This window comes from Anser brachyrhynchus, assembly GCF_964034855.1.
Source record: "Anser brachyrhynchus genome assembly, chromosome: Z".
In the NCBI taxonomy this organism is placed as follows: Eukaryota; Metazoa; Chordata; class Aves; order Anseriformes; family Anatidae; genus Anser; species Anser brachyrhynchus.
In genome coordinates, this window is record NC_137697.1 from 31,130,169 (window position 1) to 31,149,963 (window position 19,795).

At 39.1% G+C, this 19,795-nt stretch overlaps 1 protein-coding gene across 6 annotated transcripts in view; it reads left to right on the forward strand.

The window, feature by feature from the left end:
- CNTLN (centlein) overlaps nt 1-8,043 on the forward strand; it is a 207,847-nt gene extending 199,804 nt beyond the window's left edge. For all 6 annotated transcript variants that reach the window (XM_080574484.1, XM_080574486.1, XM_080574483.1 and 3 more), the window contains one exon: nt 7,303-8,043. In XM_080574484.1, the coding sequence (XP_080430610.1) occupies nt 7,303-7,404 (102 nt within the window). In that variant the 3' untranslated portion in view covers nt 7,405-8,043. The remainder of the gene's footprint in view (nt 1-7,302) is intronic.
- The last annotated feature ends 11,752 nt before the right edge of the window (nt 8,044-19,795 follow it).

The following is a 19,795-nucleotide window of genomic DNA, read 5'->3' on the forward strand; positions in this document are numbered from 1 at the left end:
ACCTGTGTGATACTTTTTCTTCTCTTTCAAGTCTTTTTTTTAATACACACAGAGTCTGCTGGGATGCTCCCCTCTTGTAAGTGATCAAGGGCAGTTTATTGGCAGGTGAGAGCCCTGCTTTTCTAGCCATAGTCAGCTTTTGTTTGGACATCACTGACAACATGCACTGACTCTTGAAACTTTTCCATTATGTTTTAGTTGTCTCCTTTATTCAGATGATGTGTAGCTGATGTCTGAAATGAAATAAAATTTGATTTATAAATCCAGTGTTCCTAATGCATATTCACTAGCATGTGTCCATTAGCAATGTAGTACATTTCTATTAGGAACGTGAAGGATTGAAAATATTTGGAAAACCATTTCAAGGGAACAATCACTTGCAGATTGAAATGTTTTATCATTAATAGCTTTTGTGTCTAGATTGTGTCCTATGACCAGGTTTTAAAGAAATTACAGTTTTTTCCTCTTTCATTATCAAAACTCGCTGCCATTAAGACTGCTTAATTGCTGCAGTAGAGATAGAAAGAGCAGTTTGCTTTTACTGGCTTTGTCAGAAATACTGGCATTTTAATTTGAACACCTCACAGTGTTACATGGAACTCAGAAGAAAATACACAAGTATTTCTATTCACTAAATTGCCTGCATTGTAAGATTTTATTTTTTTTTTTAATTTGTGAATTTCAAGATTCTCTTCATATCACAGATTCCAAACTAGGAATCAGATTGTGCAGAATATAACATGGAATTCTGATTCTATTTTTATTGTCATTCCATGGCAGATTGTTAAAAAATCCTAAGCAGAATCTTATCACATCTCTTTGTCTGATGTAGAGAGAGAGCAAAAGCCAGGGCATGGAGAGTGAGGGGATTATTGACTATACAACCAACTATATTAAGATTGTAAATGTTAACTAAGGGTGGGGGAGCTCCTTGCTCTTAGCCACATCACTTTGTATACAAGTTAATAGTGGTTTTCAGTGGTTTTTGCTCCATCTTGTGGGGTTCCACAGGAGGAGCTCCGAAGGTAAAAGTAATTCTTGGCAAATCAATCGTCTTTAGAATGGCAGGGGAATTAATGCTTTTTTGGGAGTAGCCAGCTCTGCTTTTCCTTTCTGTCCTTGCTTAGTCACATGAATGGAAATTGCTTAGATTTCTTGGTCTCTGTTTAGGAGCAGCTCACAGAAGAGGTCTGTGCCCTTTAAACTGTTTAACTCGTACCTTGTAAAGAGGTTAGTTGTGTTTTTCTTTAGCAGACATTGGTAATATTTCTGATCAGGAAACTAAAGCTCATGGTGAAATGAACGCTTTATGTTAAGACTTTGCTCAAAACAGACTGCTTATTTAGTGATACAGGTTGACAAACAGTGTATGCGTTTGCATACTGAAACAAAGATGCAGGCATGACCTTTTCTGTTATTCTGAGAAAATGTTCGGTTGAAAATTGCATCAGATCACTTAATATTGCAGTTTGATATAGTGTCTTTTTGTGCCATTGAGCCAGGACTTTGGAACATAATTGCCCAGCAGTATTGATTTAATTGCCTAGGTTTATTTGTGGACTCCTAATTATTGACTGGAGGTAAATTTAATGGAGAAACCTTTATGAACACTGGGAAACTGCTGCTGTTGCTGTTATACATAATGAACTGCATCATATCCCTTTAGATCATTCTTCAAGCTAATTTTATTCCACCGTGACAGTACGATAACATTTAAAATGTCATAGACATTTTATTTTTATTACTGACATACGCCATTTTACTGCTGCATTAGAATTTTGGGGGGGACTGGGGAAAGCACTAGTTGCTTTTTACTGTCATTTTATAGATCCCCCTAAAGTGTAATCATAAAGTATAGCACACCTCCGTTTTACACTTCATCTGTACCTTTATTTGCTGAGCACTTATGACTTAAAAAAGTGTAGTTTATGTCAGCTTTACAAAAATGTCAATACTTCAGTGCTAAATATTTTTGTGTTCATGAATCTCGCAGTCCTCCGTCAGAATTTGTGTCATTTTATCAAATGCTATCAAAACATTACATGAGGAAACTTACAACTTTTACAGAGACATCTCTGCTTCGGGATGTTATTATGTAAATAAGAATTGTGTAATCTAAGAGTACAGTGGAGACACTTCACCTGAGTGTATGCAGGTATCTGGTGTCTCTGCAGTGGGGTAGCTGAGCCCCGTATAGAGACATCAGGCTGAATATGTGTTAGTGAGCGGGCATGGGAGAAAGAACCCAGGAGATACATCACATTGTAGAGCACTGAGTATTTGAGAGCTTATGATATTTGGGGAAGGAAGGCATAAGTATGGGTATCTCGATATATAGCTGTGCTTATAGCTTGCCTGACTTGTGATGAGGTTTTTACATACTTTCTCCCATGTATCTCCCCTCTGTGTGTGCCTTATTATTTGAACCTGGCATTAGTACTATAGTAGTACTCTTGTTATAATCATCAAGAAAAAACACTTCTCTAGCTTTTTCCCATCATAAGAAACTTTATATAGTCAAATTGATAGGATGACTTCTTTTCACAGCTTAGACAAGATTTTTCCTACCACCCAAGGCTTTCATTCATTGTGACTGATCGTAAGGAACAGCATCTCTAAGCAATCAGTTAATAATTTAGTTTGCGAGTACAAGAGTTAGCCTCAATCCAGGTTAGTGCCTGAAGTCTCCAATAATTATTTTTTTAATAAAATACAAATCATCTGCCCAACTCTTCCAAGCACTGTACCAAATGTCAGCATTGATTTAGCATGTCCCCTATCAGATAGACAGCAGCACTGGTCTTCCCTCCCTCTTCAGGTCCTCCTTGGGATATCATATCTCACATAAACAAAGCCGCCCAATGAAATCTTTTCTATCATGACCTCATTATTAATATACAGATCATATAACAGTGGTAAAAACTTCCAGAACTCCCTCCCCTATGTTCTCTGGGCTCTCTGTAGGTATGTGTATAGCCCATCTCTAGAACATGGGGTTGGAACAATACACACACTCCTCATCAGTAAGGACTTTGCCCAGCCCATTTTTAGGATTTGCACTGGATTCTAAATACAGACTTCCTCTGGTCTCATCCACGTATGTACACTAGCAGCTCTAGTTGTTTAATTTCAAACTTCCTGAGTTACAACTCACCTGCTTTGCTTTCCTCAGTCTGTCTCCAGCCTGTCTTCCCCCTTCTCTTTGAACAGGTGTCTGTGCTTTGCCTGCCATTTGCTCACATGCACATGTATGTATTCACTTGTGCACACACACGCACACTTACCACCATCACAAGGTGATTCAGGTATCTGCACCTTAAAAAGCAGCAGCAGTGCAGTATGAATCATGTCCTGGATACTATTAACATTAGTATCAGACCATCAGACTGTTCTTACTGCAAGATTAAGAGCTCCATCCTGAAAGTTGACTATCCTTTGTGGTATAAATCTGTTTCATCTCATGCACAGAAAAAAAAACTTGTTACACAATTTGTCGTGGACTAAGTACAAGGATAAATTGTCTTGATTACTCAGGATAAGAATACAGAGACTCACACAAATGTGTTTATCTAATCAAGTACATACACCTATATGAAAGCAGGACAAAGAATAATACTGAAAAGAAGCATATCACAATTTTTTTTTTTTACTTTTTCTTATAGTTTACAGTAAAATTGGGAGGTTTTAGTCATAAACTAGTGTTTCTTCATTTTTACTCTTTTTTCTTTGCTTTCCTTTTTTACTTAATTTTAACTTTTAGATTATTCTTAATGGTTCACTCAGTTCACGTTGAGGCAGCTTTGCAGTGAGTTTGGATAGTTTTTTGGGCAAATGTGTTATACATATGATCCCTATAGGGAGATTTAAATTAGGTGTAACCACTGATTTGTGTATTTCAGAAATAAAATACCATTATTTCTACGTTAACACATTTTAGTGTTTGTGAAACAGAGGCCAAGTCATGTTGCAGTCCATGAATGGTGATGTGTCTCATTAAAACAACAATATTGCCTTGCACTCAGTACGAGTCTTTTCACTGGCAGATCAGAAAGCTGTGTGTTTATGCTGGGTGAGACTCAGCAATGTAGTGTAAGTTCAATAGACATTATTAGTCTGTTTTTTTACAGAAGGGATCTTTGAAAGAAGCATACTCAAAGTAAGAATAAATAGGTGAGAGAATTAGAAATAACTACCAGCATTCTTGACTGTTTAGGACCGTGTTACCTTACACCAAGATATCTGTCTGATAAGATGTGTAAAAAATGCACCATTTCATCTTTATGGCTTTTTAGTACCAAGGAAGAAATCTATAATTTCTAGAGTTAAATAAATAGAAGGTAGAGTTAGATAAATAAAAATCTTTAAAGACATACATACTTTGCTTTCACAAGTTTTCTGATTTTATACAAATCAGTTGAATACTACTTCTCCAAAAGCCTCTCGTAACGTACTGATTTAGGGTTGCTATCATTGTTAATGCTCAGTGTTCAGATAAATTGGCTGTGGCACAGATAATTGAAAACCACTTGAAGGAAGTATCATTCTGTACATAATTATCACTGGTATAAACAAGCTTTTACTCCTTAGGTGTGTGCTTAGCACTTGCTGAACTCTGAAAGCCTTCCCCAAGCATATGGCAAGTTTGGAAATTGGGATAAATACTATGGAGTAGAGACATCGTCTATGGTTGTGAAGTTCTGGGGGGAAACGTAGAGGGAAGCTTCCCAGGATAGTTACAGAGTCGTCATTAAAAGTAAACCTGACAGGCTTCTATTAAAGATGAAGACTGTAGAGATCATCCAGTCCTGGGTGTCTGTATGGAAAGAAAAACAGATAAAAACATACAGTACTCTCTGAAACCAACAAATAGGAAAGAATGACATAATGTTCAACTTTCAAATGCTTTTGATTTAAATGAATGATTTAAATGGAAAGACTTCTTTAAAAATCACTTTGCTATGACATGGAAGCCACAGAGAGTTGCAAGCAGCAAGTAAAATGCAGCTAGAATGATATGAACCAGAGACATCAATAAGAAAACATTCATCTTGGGCAGAACATTAAGGAGGTAAAATGTATCAAAAATGAATGTAGTCAAGCTGGCAAGAAGAATTAGAGACTTTGAGGTAATGGTATAGTGTTCTCGTAAAACCGTATTTAGACAAGGAGGGAGAGCAATTAGAGTGAACAGGATGCCAGGGTCAGTGTTTTTAAAGCACAGTAGCAAGTAAATGTCACAGAATTTCAGATAAGATTAGGTCTTGTGTTACTCTGAATAGATTTGTGCTCAGTGTGTTGGATCCCTCTATTCCCCAAAAAGTCATCACAGAAGTGTACTGGAGAAGGCTGACAGGTGTAGATGACTACGAGAAAATTCTTATCACAGACAGAAGTTATTTATGACAGACAGAGACATGGCTGGTCAGCAAGTACCAGCCCTACAAAATCCCCTTTCCTGTAGAAAAGAGTAATAACGCATGTTGCCAGCCCTTTTCCGTAACTGCAGATTGACTGTTGAGCAGAACACAGGATTGCCTCATGTCCCAGTATTGTCAGTTCATGGTAGATGATTGCTATTAAAAAGATTTTCCTTGCTACCATTTTGGATATTTTTTTTTCTGACTTGTTAATAATGATAAATATCAGGATGTTGCCATTACACCAGCATATGTATTTGGCATGATCCTACAAATGTATTTATTTTATTTTTATTGTATTTATTTTATTTTATTTTATTTTACTATTATTGCTTGTTATGTATACCTAGGATAAACAAGCAGTACTCTATATCTGGTATAACTATGATACAGTTTCATCTTTAAGAAGGAATAGAGAAGGGGAAAAGTAAAATCAGAGCAGAGGTACTTGAATGTAGACTTTGAGAATGGTTCTGGTGGCAAAAAGAGTTGCCCTGAACTACAGTTATGAAAAACAGAGGAAGCTGGTGATTGACTTTCCTTTCAGTACTTAAAATGTTCTTAGAAAAAGGATAGAGAGCAACATTTTACACGGTCAGATAATGATAGGACAAGGGGGAATGGTTTTAAACCAAAAGAGTGTAGGTTTAGATTACATATAAGGAAAAAATTATTTACTATGAAGTTGGTGAGGCACTGGAGCAGGCTGCCCAGAGAAGCTGTGGATGCCCCATCCCTGGAGGTGCTCAAGGCCAGGCTGGATGGGGCTTTGGGCAACCTGGTCTGGTGGGAGGTGTCCCTGCCCGTGGCAAGGGGTTGGAACTGGATGGTCTGTAAGGTCCCTTCCAACCCAAACCATTCTGTGATTCTATGACCTGCTCAACTAATTGCTGTATTTTACCTAATTTATTTCTGTTGGCCTTATTAAAATAAAATTATCTTTGCTGCTGATATGAGTGGCAGCTGTTAGTTTCTCTGTGGGATTGTCCCCTCTGTTATCACTGATCTTACTGGTTCAAGAAAGCTGACAGAGCTCCCTGAAACTAACAGAGACTTTTCCAAGGATGAACTAAAACTATTTGGTTCTCCTCTGGCACACTGCTGTGAACTCTTGGGGTGGAGTTGCAACAACTAGTGCTTTGTACCACCTTCAAAAGTACTTCCCTACTGTGCACTCATGCAGCAAGATTGTGAAAGAAAACCTCTTTAGTATTAAAGCAATAATGGAGAAAAATATACCAAATCTCCTTACTTGAAGACACTGTGCAAATATTTTTTATATCAGAACAGATATAAAGAGGTTTTTGTATTTTCTGCAATTATGTAAATGCAGATCTTTGGTATCATACTTCAGAGAATAAGACTTTTGTGTATTATCCTAATCAATACAATTGGAGCTTTCAGGGACTGGGGGTTTTGTTTTTGTTTACAAGTTTTGATGTCAAAGTCTAAACTTGCTGCCATTGTCACAACACTGAGAGCTGTAGTGGTAGTTCTGACTCATCCTCCTGAGACCAGTGAACATGCAGTACGATTTCTGCATGCCCTAGAGATGACTGTAACCTCTTATTGATCAGCTGGTTGAAGATAAATGACAGAGATGCTAGTGCTGCAGTTTACATGATTAACATGGTCAGTAAAGCATGAATTGTTCAATAAGGCGTTTATCTTTTTTCATTTTACTCTGTTCTTTTATCATTTTTATGATAGAGAGCAAAGTTTCAGGCACTAACCAGGCAGGTGAACTTTACAGATCAGATGTGTGTATGCGTGGTGCTTGTCAGAACTAAGTGAAATCTAACAGTTTAAAGATATTTAATAAATGTTTTTCACATGAAGAAAATAAAGTTCAATGGTCATTTTTCTTACTATGTTTCTTTTTCAGTTTCCTTTTGCTTCATATTTAATGGATGCCATATTGGAAAAATTAAATGAGAAGAAGAAACTGGTAGAAGAGTACAGTTCTCTCATGAAACGCATTGTATGATATTGCTGAGACTTTGCGAAGGGTGACTAAAATATGTGTGCTGCTTCCTAACATCTTTCCTCTTCACATAAAGAACTGTCAATAAGCACGTTCAATACATAAGTAGAAACTGTGAACTAATTAATTGTTGAACAAGAGGAATTAGTTATGTTCCTATTTAGAGTGTAGTGTTTCATTCCTGAAGACAAAAATTGCTCCAAATCAATACGAGTTAAACATGATTTTCTTTTAAGTGCATTGGCAGCAAACACCAGTGTGAGTTTTGTAGAGAGGGGATGTTTTTGATATGACAGATACACATCTCTAAGTACAGAAAAACAGCAAATAACTCACGGTTGTACCTGTCAGAACAGTAGAACTAGGATTTAAAAAGGAACTGCAAACATCAGTGGCATTTTGAATACCTTATTTTAGCTTGTTTGTAAATCCCAGCTTTATGATATATGCTACGTAATATGATATGCACTCTCTGTATGTTGGAAAAAAATGAGAAAATGAATGATTGTAGAAGAAAAACTATTCAATGTAGAGTGATGCTTCTTGGAAAAGTTGTATTTTCTTCTGAGTAGGATTATATTGTATGCAGTTAATTTAATTGTATTTCAAAAAATTCAATACAGTAAAGTTTTTTCCAATGTGGTTTGGTTTTTGAATTTTTTTCTCTCAGAGTTCCATTGTGGTCTCAGTTCTTTCTCAGCTAACACCAAGCTGCAAGCCCTCACTTTGTGAAAACAGTATAGAGTTTTAGTTGTTTCCACCATGATTTCTCTGGCAGTACTAACAAATGATTCCTTCTTCTTCACATCTTTGATCTTAACAGTTTGTATTCCTCTGGACCATGTGGGGAAAAAAAAAAAAAAAAAAAGGAAAGACAAAGGTTTATGAATTTATGTTTTAATGACATTGAACATATAAGAGTATGTGGCTATTCGTCTATGGATATCATGTTTTACAAAGAATGTCAGTATCATTATTCATATGGGACAGGGAATCAGAAGTCAAAAGACCTAAGATCATTCAACAGAATCATGAAACAGAAAAGTTTTCTGCCTGCCAGTTATGTGCTTATCATAGGATGTCAACAGGCTTCCTTTAATTCATGGAGTTCAGTACTTGGTGTCTTTAAGGAAAGTATGAGGAAGGGAAGACATCATTAAGCATCTGCTTGGGTACCTGATGACAATGGGGGCTTGAGAGAATTCTTATTTGAATTATGGAAAATCGAGCAAGCATATTCCACAAGGATCTGTAATTTAAGACCTGGAAAAAGCCCTATAAAAAGAGAAACACATCTTTAGGAATGGTTGACGACCACCTTTTCCAAAGCAAGAAACAGGGACATCAAGGGACATCATATCAACTATCACAACGTATTCAGTGCAAGCAAAAAGATACCATTTCCAGGCAAAGCTGCGCTGTGGAACTCCTGTCTTCAGGGTGGGCGTTACTGAAACAAAAAATGGACTCCTACGCCAATAAAAAGAAATCCATCAAAATAGATAGAAACCATGTTCATAGATTTTCAGTAATTGCAGCAAAATGTATTTGCATATAATTTCAGCATAAGGTAATTTCCACCAGGCAGTGGAAATATCTTTGTAAATCCAAAGCTCTGTGCAGATTAGCCCCTTTGTCTTCATTTCCCTGCTCTGCAAGACGTTTTGCTGAAAGTCTAGGAGTCTCAGGTTTTGATGAAAGAGCAGAGAATGTCACCTAATTCAATGGAAACCAAAGAACTTCTAAAGACAAGTTCCAGACTATCTTCTCCTTCCTTCCTCTTCTTCTTCTTCTTCTTCTTTTCTTCTTCTTCTTCCTCTTCTTCCTCTTCTTCTTCTTCTTCTTCTTCTTCTTCTTCCTCTTCTTCTTTCTTCTTCTTTCTTCTTCTTCTTCTTCTTCTTCTTCCTTCTTCTTCTTCTTCTTCTTCTTCTTCTTCTTCTTCTCCTTCTTCTCCTCCTCCTCCTTTTCCTCCTCTTCCTCCTCCTCCTCCTCCTCCTCCTCCTCCTCCTCCTCCTCCTCCTCCTCCTCCTCCTCCTCCTCCTCCTCCTCCTCCTCCTCCTCCTCCTCCTCCTCCTCCTCCTCCTCCTCCTCCTCCTCCTCCTCCTCCTCCCTCCTCCTCCTCCTCCTACTTCTTCCTCCTCTTATTCTTCTTCCTCCTCTCTTTTTTTCTTTTTTTTTTTAACTTAAAACTTCTTGGTTTCCTGGCCCTACAAAGTTCTGTATGTCCTGGGTACCTGGATATGGAAAGAGCTCTTTTGTACCAAGAGTAAGTAAGAGCAGTGAATGCTGCAGAACCAAATGATTCTCTTATTTCGTTTGAAAAAACAGAAAACGAAAGCCTTAAAACTCATGTGGAGCCAGAGTTGTCACCATTTTTTCAACAAATCGAAAATACAGCACGTTTTTATTTGCAGCTGTTTTGCTTGTGCATCAAGAGACCCATAAATGCTCTACAAAGAAAATTATTTCTCCATAACTTTCTGTGTCCTAGGCCTTAAGCTTCGACTGGCAACGTGAGCGACTCACAGATAGCTGCAGCACAGTGCATTGATCAACCACGCAACAAGCCGGGCATGTAAGGACTTCACATGTAATTCCAATAAAGTAAAAATCCCCTTCATCAGTTGGTCCAGAAAGAGGCCTTTAGAAAAGATTAGCTTCATTTAAAGGACTTACTGAAATCGTACTGCACTGGGCTACACTATCAGGAGAAGCTAGATCTGTGTTTCCATGCCGCTAGCTTATTCGTTCAGAGCCATTCTGCACCTCATTTTGGAGAGGGACACACCAGTGCCACACACGCCAAGGGGGTTTTAACCTTTCCTGTTGTCGTGGGCAATGAAACAGCTCCGTGTAGGGGAATTTCAATCAAATTAATGTATTGCTAATTAACAAACTTCTAATTACTGACTCTGGTATTGAGAAATCAAGCAAATAAACAAGCTGTTAGGGAAACACACCCCAGCTTGCCTCTGCTGCTCCCCGCTCGTGGTTCTGCCCCTTGCTGGCTGGGGCTGGACTCCTAGCACCCTCTTGTTTCCCATTTCCCTGGGCACACCTCCTGCCCTGCCCCGTGTCTCCAGTTTTCTGTGCCTTTCTCTTCAGGCATTCGTCCCCCTCCCCACGTCCCCACAGAGGCACCCCACGCTCTCAGGCGGGTGCAGAGCCGGCTGGAACTGGCCGAGGCTGGCTGTGGGCGGCCCCTCTGCACTCCCCAGCCACCGCTTGGGTCGGGCCCGGCACTGCACCTGCCCCAAAACCCACCGCTACGCCTAACGCAGCGGTAGGCGCATAGATTATCTGGTGGTTATAGGTTATATATATGCAGCGGTATGCATATAGGTTATCCCCCTACTGTGAGATAAACAGTAAGGCCTTAAGTTTATACTGATAAAGCACGTGGTAAAGTACTGGACCAGAAGGCTGGAAACACAATCTAAAAGTTTTCAGGATCTGTGTTTTGGTGACCTGAAGTATGCACTGCACGGCATGCCCCACTGTGGCTTGGGGATGTTTAGGCAGGTGGCAGTCTTCAGCCTGCTCCAGCGAGCAGTTTTCAGAGGCCCAGCTGCTCGCTTCGGTCATAGGTCTCCATGCTCGCTAATCTGGCAAAACAGTGAAATGAACTCCCCAAATGTATCATGCCCCTATGGTGGTGTTTTTTCAGTTTCTAAAGTTAGAATTACAAGGTCCTCTCTGCCATTCCTACCGGCCTGCTCAGAGAAGACAGTGTTTGCAAGCTTCGCGTGCCAGCAAAAACGCAAAATTGGCAGTTCTGTTTCCTCAGCCTGTTTCCAGCCTGTGCTGGCTCCTCAAGGCACACGTGTGGAGAAAGGCAGAAGGAAGCCCTCACGACATTTTATTTGCTACACCAAGTTGTTCCTTCTGATTCAGAGGAGATTAACTTAAACTGTGTATTTTAAGAATTGGTTTTTTAAAACCTACCCCCAGCACCAGTATGTTGTTATTTCACCGCTTCTGGAATACAATAAGGAAACGTGACAAAAAGCACATTTTGCAAATAGGAGCACTCAGACACAGGGATGTCTCTCCTTGGATTCTGATGTCTTTGGTGTCTCTTCCATGTAAGTTATCACAATCTTGGATTAGTGGCATGCCCTTTACCTTGCAAATTGGCTTCCAGCCTCACAGAGCATCAAGCTGGGGAGCAAGGGCACCTTCTAAAGGAAAGGAAGGAAATACCCTCACAACTCTGAAAGAAAGGAAGCCTCTCAACAAAAGTGCAGGATTGTGAATTTCTGCTGTCTTCACACTGTATTGTGAAGCATGTTATAAGCACAGCATATTCAGAAAGCAGTGTCTCCCTGCTGTACTACAGGCAATGACTAAACTTTGTTCATGTAGCTGGTAAGTAACACTCCACCCTCCGCTACGCGCATATTTCAAATTCAAAAACATTTATTTCATTGTCAAATGAAAAATTAAACATAGTACATGTTGTAGCAAGACACAGGTTGCTGTAGCAAATCCGTATAGGTAACAGTCTTGAGATCAAGAGTTGCCAGTCATCTACTAGTGAAGTTAAACTGTAAGTTACCTTATCTGTTCCTCTTTGGAAAGTGTGCAAAGCAGGGTATTTTGACAGATTAACTTTTTTTTTTTTTTTTTTTTTTAAGGTTGAAAATGGAAACCCAGTATCATAATGAGAAAGGAAAAACAAAGAAACAAACATCAACAACAAAACACAGGAATTAGATTTTGAAACGAAGAGGAGGAAATAAAATAAATGTTACTGGTGTCCATGTGCTCCTTGAAATTATAGCACTGGTAATCTTTCTGCAAACTTCACTGGAATGCTTGCCAAGTATCTTTGATGGTGTTTCTTTATCTGTTAAAGGTATTTTAAAGGTATTTATTTTCAACTTGTTTAATCTAATATGAAAATTGAAAATGGAAGTATCAGCATTTTTGGAAGAAGCATTTTCATCTAGTTTTAGACATTTTTGCAAGAAGGATAAAAATGCTGATGTTCCAAAGAAAACAATTTTTTTTACATTTCTCTGTCATTAATGTTAAATTCTGTCTCTGAAACGAACATATTTATTTTTCTTTCTAATCCCAGCTTTTCCTCACCAGCTGAAGAGAAGGCTTCTGAAGCAATCTTTCTCATTGTAAAAGGATGAAAGTATGTATCTTGATTATGCTTTTTGAACAGTTAAAATATCCCTTTTCACTGGAACCAGCCCCAGATTTCATAAGCATGTTACATATTAGTGAAGAACTGATTCTGGTTTGGGGAGAAGCACCAGATTAACAATTTCAAGATGGTGTTGCTAAAAAAGCTAAATATAAAATATTTTTAAAGTTTTTGAACTATCCGTACCTATGAACGTTCAGAAAATTCACTTAATCAATGTTTCTGGTAATTTTATATCCTTGTGCTTCCTGAAATGACCTCTAGATGGCAAACTTTCACAAAAAATGTGTTCGCTGCTGATTTCTGGACTCGGTGAGTAGATTCACTTGTGCAGCCTGGCTGGGATGTTTTATTCCTGGAAGTTCTGAAATATTGTGTCAGAAAGACCTGTCACTCAGGCTGCAATAGCTGATATTGCAACGTGTGAGATATATTGGCTATTCACAGCCGTTATGTAAGGTGTCACAAAGGCAAGTCCCTATAACATAACTTTTATGTATTTACACACTCAGCCATATATGTATGTATACTTGTGTGTGCATGCATGCATGTACATGCATACATAAATATGAAGGCTTCAGAGTTTTGTAAATGTTCCAGGCCTTTCAAAAATCTTCATTTTGTACTCTAAAATGTCAAAATTAAAGTCAGCATCTGTCAATAATGGCTTTTCACATTATGTTTCTCTAGTGCCATCTGTCTAACCCACACAAATGCTAATTTACCTTGATAGGAACCAATCAGAGACATGAGTCTTCCAAAATGTAGATCACTTATGACAAATGATGCCCATCTGTTTCTATCCTGATGATTTGCCGTTAGAGAAAGCACTGTGCATGTCTCCCTCCCTGTGTGCTTTGGCACTTTGGCATTGTCTGAATAATCCTGGTATCTTTCATGGTGCAAGATAAGGCTGGATATTCTTAAATGAATGAGACTCTAGCTGTAATGATATGGTATGACCTAGTGGTCACAGTAAAGAGGAATTCAGGGAGAAATTCAAAATGGCAAAATGTTCATGTAGTTATTGCATGGTTTCTCACTCTTTACTTTCAGAGAGGGAGGGAAAGAGAGAGAGAGAGCTGTTTACACCATTATCTTTTCTCTGTGTGCCTTGAAGTGAAGTGTAGTACAGTCATTGGAATTAAATATTATTCTATTTTTCTGTGTCTTTGAGTCCTTGAACCCCCTTCATTTACTTCTATGCTTCACTCTGTGTTGTTATGCACTCATCTCTTACATAAAATAAAAGTCTAATTTTGAGATTTCATGGTCTGAGATTTTTTGGAGTATAATGAAGGATTGAGAGAGTAGGGAACGCTCCCTGACTTCTGTTGTAGTCTGATATTCATAAATCAGTTCAGTTGTGCTGCTACATGTACCAAGTTTTAGTTTTATTTTCAGGAATGCAGAGAGGCTATGGAGTCAGGAAGGTCTGTATTTTAATTTTGGCCATCATTCTCTCAGTTAAGTTAATTGCCTTTTCTGTTTCATCTTTACAAATGAATTAATATTTCATTAAACTATAATCTGAAAATCGTAACAAAGAGAAAAAAAAAGAAAAAAAAGAAAAAAAAATCTCTCTTTCTCTTTCAATGGCTGTGTTCCACAGTTTGAGCATCACTATTGGATAGTTTGGTGTGATTAAACTGGATGTAAGAGTACTTTGTGAAGGGAGTCTGTCCCCAGACAGGTCCCGAGCCAGATAAGCAGAGGGTCCAGCTTGTTGAGGCTTGATATTCTGAGATTTTTTAGGTCACAGTACCAACCTTTCAGAGCTAGCTGGATTAGTATTTGCATCTTACTCAGCTGTATAGAAGTCACATTTCCTTCATGGTTGTGGGTCATGGAACAAAGCAGAACTTGCAGCATATGTTGTTACAATTTTTATTTAAAAAGGCATTCAACCTGGGCTGAAAAACTGATGCTGTGGAGAATACAATACTGCCCCTGTGCCCCTGTACTCGGCTCTGGTGAGGCTGCACCTTGAGTACTGTGTTCAGTTTTGGGCCCCTCGCTACAGGAAGGACATGGACGTGCTCGAGCGAGTCCAGAGAAGGGCGACCAAGCTTGTGAGGGGTCTGGAGAACAAGTCTTACGAGGAGCGGCTGAGGGAGCTGGGGTTGTTCAGCCTGGAGAAGAGGAGGCTCAGGGGCGACCTTATCGCTCTCTACAGTTACCTTAAAGGAGGCTGTAAAGAGGTGGGGGTTGGTCTGTTCTCCCACGTGCCTGGTGACAGGACGAGGGGGAATGGGCTAAAGTTGTGCCAGGGGAGTTTTAGGTTGGATATTAGGAAGAACTTCTTTACCGAAAGGGTTGTTAGGCACTGGAATGGACTGCCCAGGGAGGTGGTGGAGTCACCATCCCTGGAGGTCTTTAAAAGACGTTTAGATGTAGAGCTTAGCGATACGGTTTAGTGGAGTACTTAGTGTTAGGTCGGAGGTTGGACTCGATGATCTTGAGGTCTCTTCCAACCTAGAAATCTGTGATACTGTGATACTTTGATACTAAGATCAACAACTTTCACAATTCAAGATTTCCCATTCAGATTGCCTAGATTCAAAGCTTTGCATTCATTACTATCAGAAAAATCTCCCATAAAGGTAATCAAGGCTGTGAGATAGACAGAACGTTAATTTCACCATGGTGTGCATGTGGGGAGGAGGATATGACTGGACCGTAAGCGTTGTAATGCATCTCTGCTATGTCTCTATATTTTGTTCAACCTGCAAAAAGACTTGAAAATATGCGCCAAGTAGTGGTCTCATTACATGATTATTATTCAAAAGGTAGTGCTGTTTCTATATTCTATTTGATCTTTTTCTAGTTATACATGCAAGGATCACGTTTACCCTCTTAGCTACAGCTTTGCATCAGGAACTCACATTGAACTGGGTATTCCAAGGGATTCACTGTCATTCAGTAGGTATGGTCAAGGTCTTTTTTTCTTCTGTGCACTATCACGCATCATAAGTAACTTTAGTCAACAGGAACTCTACCTATAGCTTATCGGTGTGAAAATCAGATGATTGTATAGTCAAGCTGCTGATTCTGTACTTGTTTTTCAAAATTAGCCTTTTTTCTTCTGAAGAAAAATAATACATTAAAATTTAAAACTGATTGTACTATCGGAATATTGTATATATAGGAAATTTAGAGATTTAGGGATGCCATTGCTATATTCTCCAAACAGCTTGCCCTTAAGGATTTAGTTCAAGACAGGAATTTCTCTACATTATTTTATTGTTGTGTGGCTTTCCAAGTATTAAAAAGCAAGTGAGGCCACTAGCTGGCACAAGACAAGAGCTAGCCCAGGGAACCCATGATCTCTTTAGGCAGAACAGAGCAGCTTCATGGCCTGAAAGCCCAAAGGTACCAGGAAATCATCCCAATGATTTCAGTAGGTTCTGCTGTGCCTGCAAAGGAGGCTGTGTGCTTGTTCAAGAAGCACAGACCCCTCCAGTGCCCAGCCCTGGATGAGAAGGGATGGCTTCCATGGCACATGCCTCAGAGCCATCACGGCAGGGTCCTGTGACAGGCCTCTAGCCATCAGGCAATGCGAAGTGGTGGCTTACGTCCAGGGTCAGCCCAGGAATGACAAACAGCAATTTGGCAGCAGCAGCAGGTGACAGGGCCGGAGATGGGCTCTCCTGGGGCACAGCTCAGGCCAGGTGGTGCCCAGTGAAGGTTCGTGGAGAAGTTCATCAGTTCTGCACTGACTGATGGTCATCTTTAAAAGACAGTGCAATGAAATGCCACAATCTCTTATTCAGTCTTCAAGTCCAAATGGAAAAATGAGTTTTTTGTTGTTGTTGTTTTGTTGTTTTTTTTCTTTTTGTTTTGTTTTGTTTTTGTTTTTAAGAAAAATTCTCTCAGTAAAGTACTCTTCTTCACAAAAAGACTTTATTGGAGCTTCCTATACAAGGGAGTAGTTACAAGATATGTTCTCAGTCTTTTAAGATTGAAACGGACGTGTTCTGCAGATAGTACAGACCTTCTGTCCAGACAACAAACTAACAGGGTGCACATACATAGTTTGCACTGGATCTGAACTGCCACTGAGTCAACTAGGATTAAAGAACCTTTATTTTATTTGGGGTGGGGGTAGGGACAGGATTTGTCAAATCACTGTGATTCTTTTCAATGTTTAGCACTTGAAATCTGTAATTGAATTAAAAAATGAATATTTCTAAAAGATTTTTAAAATATTAATTGGGTTGAGTTGCCTACCTTGGCAACCTACTTTAGGGAACCTATTTTGGCGGGGGGTTGGACCCGATGATCTCTTGAGGTCCCTTCCAACGCCTACAATTCTGTGGTTCTGTGATACTGGATATATGTACGGTGGACATGGAAAGGTAAATCAGAAAGTGAAGTATTAAAGTATCAGAGGTTTTTTTGTTTGTTTTGTTCTGTTTTGTTGTGTTTTATGTAAATGACCTTGTGTCTAACACTGGATGGCACTGAAGCACAAAACATGAAGACAAGTAGGGTAGAGGAAGAGGCTAAGTTCCATTATAAGGCTTTTTTTTTGTGTGGAATTAACTGGATAAGGGTTTTTCCTGGTATTATCCTCCCCCAAAATAGCATCTGTATTTAAGGTGCTATGCAAAGAGGATTTACAAGTCATTCGTGAGGTCTGATTCAGTATGAATCCTGGCATTATGACAGAAACTCTGCAGACACTTGCCACAGTGACAATTTGACAACTTAGTTTTAGATTTCAAGGCAAAGAGCTCTATCCTGATACAGTGCAGACCAGCTTTCTGTCTGGTTTCCTATGATCCTGGCTTCCCTGCTGAGCAACACGTACAATTTGTTGAGAATCTCTAAGAGGGAGATTTCAGTATTCATGAATGTGAGGGGGTTGCAGTGGCACAGCCAGGATGAGGAGAACTGAGCATCTCCTGAATTTTAAGCACACTAGAAGTCCCCTAGGCAACCCCTCTTGAGTCACTGCTGACTGTTATTAAAGGAATGAAGAATGACAGTGCAATGCAGGCACCAGATCCCAGACCAGTGGCAATGCCTCCTTCCTGCCTTCTCCTATCTGCACCCTCTGTGTACTCTGTAGAAGGAAAGTCTCAATCAATTTTGGGGTGATTTTAAGGAAGTTGTCTTACCTACATTCTAAGATGTGTGTTTTTGTCACTCTTAAAGCTCTCTTAGATATTCATGTCTTATCTTTAGTAGAGCAATGAAAGGGCAGGATCCCTCCTATTCTGAGACTTTGTCAAGTCACTTGTTTGCTACAAAACAGAAGCTAATTGCAGGAGCTGGATGTGGACTGATTCCTTCTTATGGCTTTCTAACTTTCCTTTTCTTTTTTTTTTTTCCTAAATTGTAATAAGCAGTATTGTTCTTGATTCATTGTTCTTTTCCAAGCCATAATGCTTCATTATGATTTGCTTCTCCTCTTCTACTTGAACATGTGCTGTTAATTTTGATCCTTTAAATAACTTGGAATATGATCCTGTTTTTAGTGACAGATAGGTAAAGTACCAGAGACTGCTCAGTTCTTCAAAAAAAAATTCTTCCCTTGAACAGTAAATATAACCTAGTCATAATTCTCATGTTATAAATTTTATCACAATCATTACTTGAATGAAGCCTCCCAGCTTCCTCTGTATGCAAAGTCTGCTCTTCAGCAGCTTTCCAGAGCACCTTTGTCCATGAGATTTTGTCTGTTGAGATCAGTAAGTTTCTGCCTACAGACCTGTATGATGGAGAGTGGCAAATGGTGCCATTGAAACCAGAGTAGCATCAGCATCTGTCTGGTAATTAACATTTAAACTCAATGATAAAAGCCAACATACAGAAATAAGCTATCTAGTATTATTTATGTCTTACATTTGAAGAACACTTTGCACCCAAGGAATTGAAATATGGGGGCAGTACCACTAGGTCCATCCAGAGGTATGGAATCTATCAGTCATGGACCAAGTCAGGCATAAAAGTCAGAGCTGTTTCCCTGTGCTGCAACACACAGATCACAGACTGTCATCAGACATGACAGCCAGTGGAGTTTGTGTTTCTCTTAGCTGATGTGGACACCCGTGCTGCTTTTCCTCCCTCCTACTTTTCCTGTCACACTGTTTTGCTGCACAGTGACCTGTGCCAATAGGTTGTACTTCAGGAACTTAAACCTAAATGACCAATGATTCTGTTTTGACATGCTCAAAGAACTGGAGTCTGCGCAGATACTCCGACAAGGATGGGGAAAATCTGTAGCAAGGAAATAACCTGTGAAGCACTTTTTAATAGTTACACTAAGTCTGTTACAAACAATTCCAAAAAAAAAATAAAAATCACTAGTCTAGAATATGGCTTTAAAAAAAAGAGGACTTTAATCATTCATAAACAAAGAAGCAAACCTATGCCAATTCTAATGCAATATTTACATTGGACAATAATAAAATCTTACATCAGTGATTCCCTCCTTCAGTCCCCAATCCCTCCAAACTTCTAAGAAGACTCTGTGACAGGGAGAAATAATGGCTATTCATTTTTAAGCTCTGTTGCTCTAAATTCCGCTGGCTGCAAAACGGCAGTGACTCATTGTCTTGTGTGTGCTTTACTGCATGCTGTTTGTTGGTAATGTGTGACATGCTACACACATAAACCAGAAAGAATCTGCCTCTTGTTATGGTCTGCAGGCTGAAGTCATAAATCCTAGAATGCTGCAAAAAATACAGTGACTTTCCAACAAGCTTTACCTTGCTTTACCTTTTCATCAACTGCTTATGTCCCCTGTGTAATCAATGACTCGGTCTAAAAGAAAGTGCAGACGGAGAGAAAAACAAACTTCCCTTCTTGTGAAATATCCAATGGCTTTATGGGGGTTTCGCATCAGTCTGTCAAAATAGAGAGAGGAAAATAAATCAATTGTAACATGCCTAAAGATGGTCCCACAAAATAATCCTGATCTATGCTCATGAAATTTTTAGTGGAGTTCAACCCTGAGTAGCAGTAAATTGCTTCTGACATTACTGTGGTTTATATATCATTTTTATTGGCTTAATGAAATATACATGTGTATGTTCTCCCTTGTCTACCCTTGACTCTTCCTAATGAGCACATCTTTTTATAGCCTTCATTTGCCATAACAACCTTAAGCCAAAAGGAAAAATATAACCCGTTTGATAACTGTTGTGAGTTAAACATGTTATTGGATGTGTTCTAGATATTAGATGTATTCTAGGCTTCATACAGCTGCCCCTTCAAGCGAGCAGTCCT